Below are 1,314 nucleotides of genomic sequence, written 5' to 3' on the forward strand. Positions count from 1 at the left end.
ACGTGCGCAAACGGGCCAGGCAGGGCGGACTGATCTTGGCTGTCTCTGAAAGCTGGTACCCGTCTTCGACCGAGGACTTCGGGTGCCTGCTGGAGGACGACATCGAGGTGTCCCCGCACTACTTCCGCTTCGTGTCGGAGATGATGCTGGCGCTCCAAAGGGAGCCAGACCCGCGCGTGGTAGGCATAAGCCTATACTCGCCTCGTCGCACCGAGACGACCAACCCGCCCGAGCCGTTCAACTCGACGGCCCTCATGATTGAGGTCATGGGAGCAGAGCACAAAGAGAGCCCATATTTGTTGCAGACGCCGTGCTCATGGGGGGCCGTTTACTTCCCTAACCACTGGGAGCAGTTCGTCGATTATTTGCGGCTGCGCTTTGATCTCAAGCCCGGCGTCAAGTCGCCCCACGACGTGTTGATTCCTTCAAGCCGCACCAACGGCTGGAAGGGCAGCTGGAAGAAGTTCCACTTCGAGCTGCTTTACCTCAGGGGGCAATACCTGGTCTATCCAAACTACGAGGGCCAGCGCAGCCTCAGCACCAATCACATGGAGAAGGGAGAGCACATCAAGTCTGGCGATGTCGACCATAAGCGGCAGGACTTCACCGTGCCGCTCCTGGTCGACGGCGCGCCGCTCCTACATCTGAGGTCGCTGAAGGTTAGCCAGCTACGCGTGCTGAACCTTTTTGGGAAGCCCTGGTTGCGCGAAGAAGAGCTGAAGCAGATGCTCGCCGGCATGGCTAGCGGTGCTTCCTCCGTTGTGCCTGGTGTTCGGCAGCGGCAGCCGTCGCTGTTGGCGGTCGGCGAAGAGCTCAGCAGTGTCAAGGACGAGATCATGATGTCTGCTGCGAGCGGCCGACTAAGGCACTACGGTGTGGTCCAGAACGATGGCCAGTTCGTCATCTACCGCGACGACGCTGCGTCCCCCAATTCGGCCGCACCGATTTGGAGCACACAGACGTTCGTGGGCGAGGTGAACGGGACGACGTATGGCTTGACGCTGTCACCAACCGGGTCGCTGGAGCTGTCTCGAAGGTTCCGCAATGACGTCAAGTCAGACAAGCTTGTGTGGTCCAGCCCTCACGATCGCACTCGCCGGCATCCTAGGGGCAGCTACGTCGCCCAGCTCAAGAGCGACGGCTGCCTCGCCGTGTACTGGAAGAGTCCGAAGAACGGAAAGTGCTTTGTCCTCGTTTGGGAAACGGCAACGAAGCGCAGCCGATACGTGTCGATGTTGAGCGTCGGAGCGACGCTGAGCAGCGCGTCGGGCGATGGTATGGCTTCGATCAATGACCGCGGGGACGGGAAGGTGT

The 1,314-nt window shown here is 60.6% G+C and overlaps 1 protein-coding gene across 1 annotated transcript in view; it reads left to right on the forward strand.

The window, feature by feature from the left end:
• Window positions 1–92: 92 nt before the first annotated feature.
• The window catches only part of EMIHUDRAFT_457650 (hypothetical protein), a gene marked incomplete at its 3' end in the record, with an annotated part of 1,497 nt that continues 275 nt past the window's right edge, over window positions 93–1,314 (forward strand). Inside the window, exons 1-2 of the mRNA XM_005777297.1 lie at window positions 93–1,036; window positions 1,109–1,275. Of these exons, the coding sequence (XP_005777354.1) occupies window positions 141–1,036; window positions 1,109–1,275 (1,063 nt within the window). The 5' untranslated portion in view covers window positions 93–140. The remainder of the gene's footprint in view (window positions 1,037–1,108; window positions 1,276–1,314) is intronic.

Source organism: Emiliania huxleyi, assembly GCF_000372725.1.
Source record: "Emiliania huxleyi CCMP1516 unplaced genomic scaffold EMIHUscaffold_262, whole genome shotgun sequence".
Classification (NCBI taxonomy): domain Eukaryota; phylum Haptophyta; order Isochrysidales; family Noelaerhabdaceae; genus Emiliania; species Emiliania huxleyi.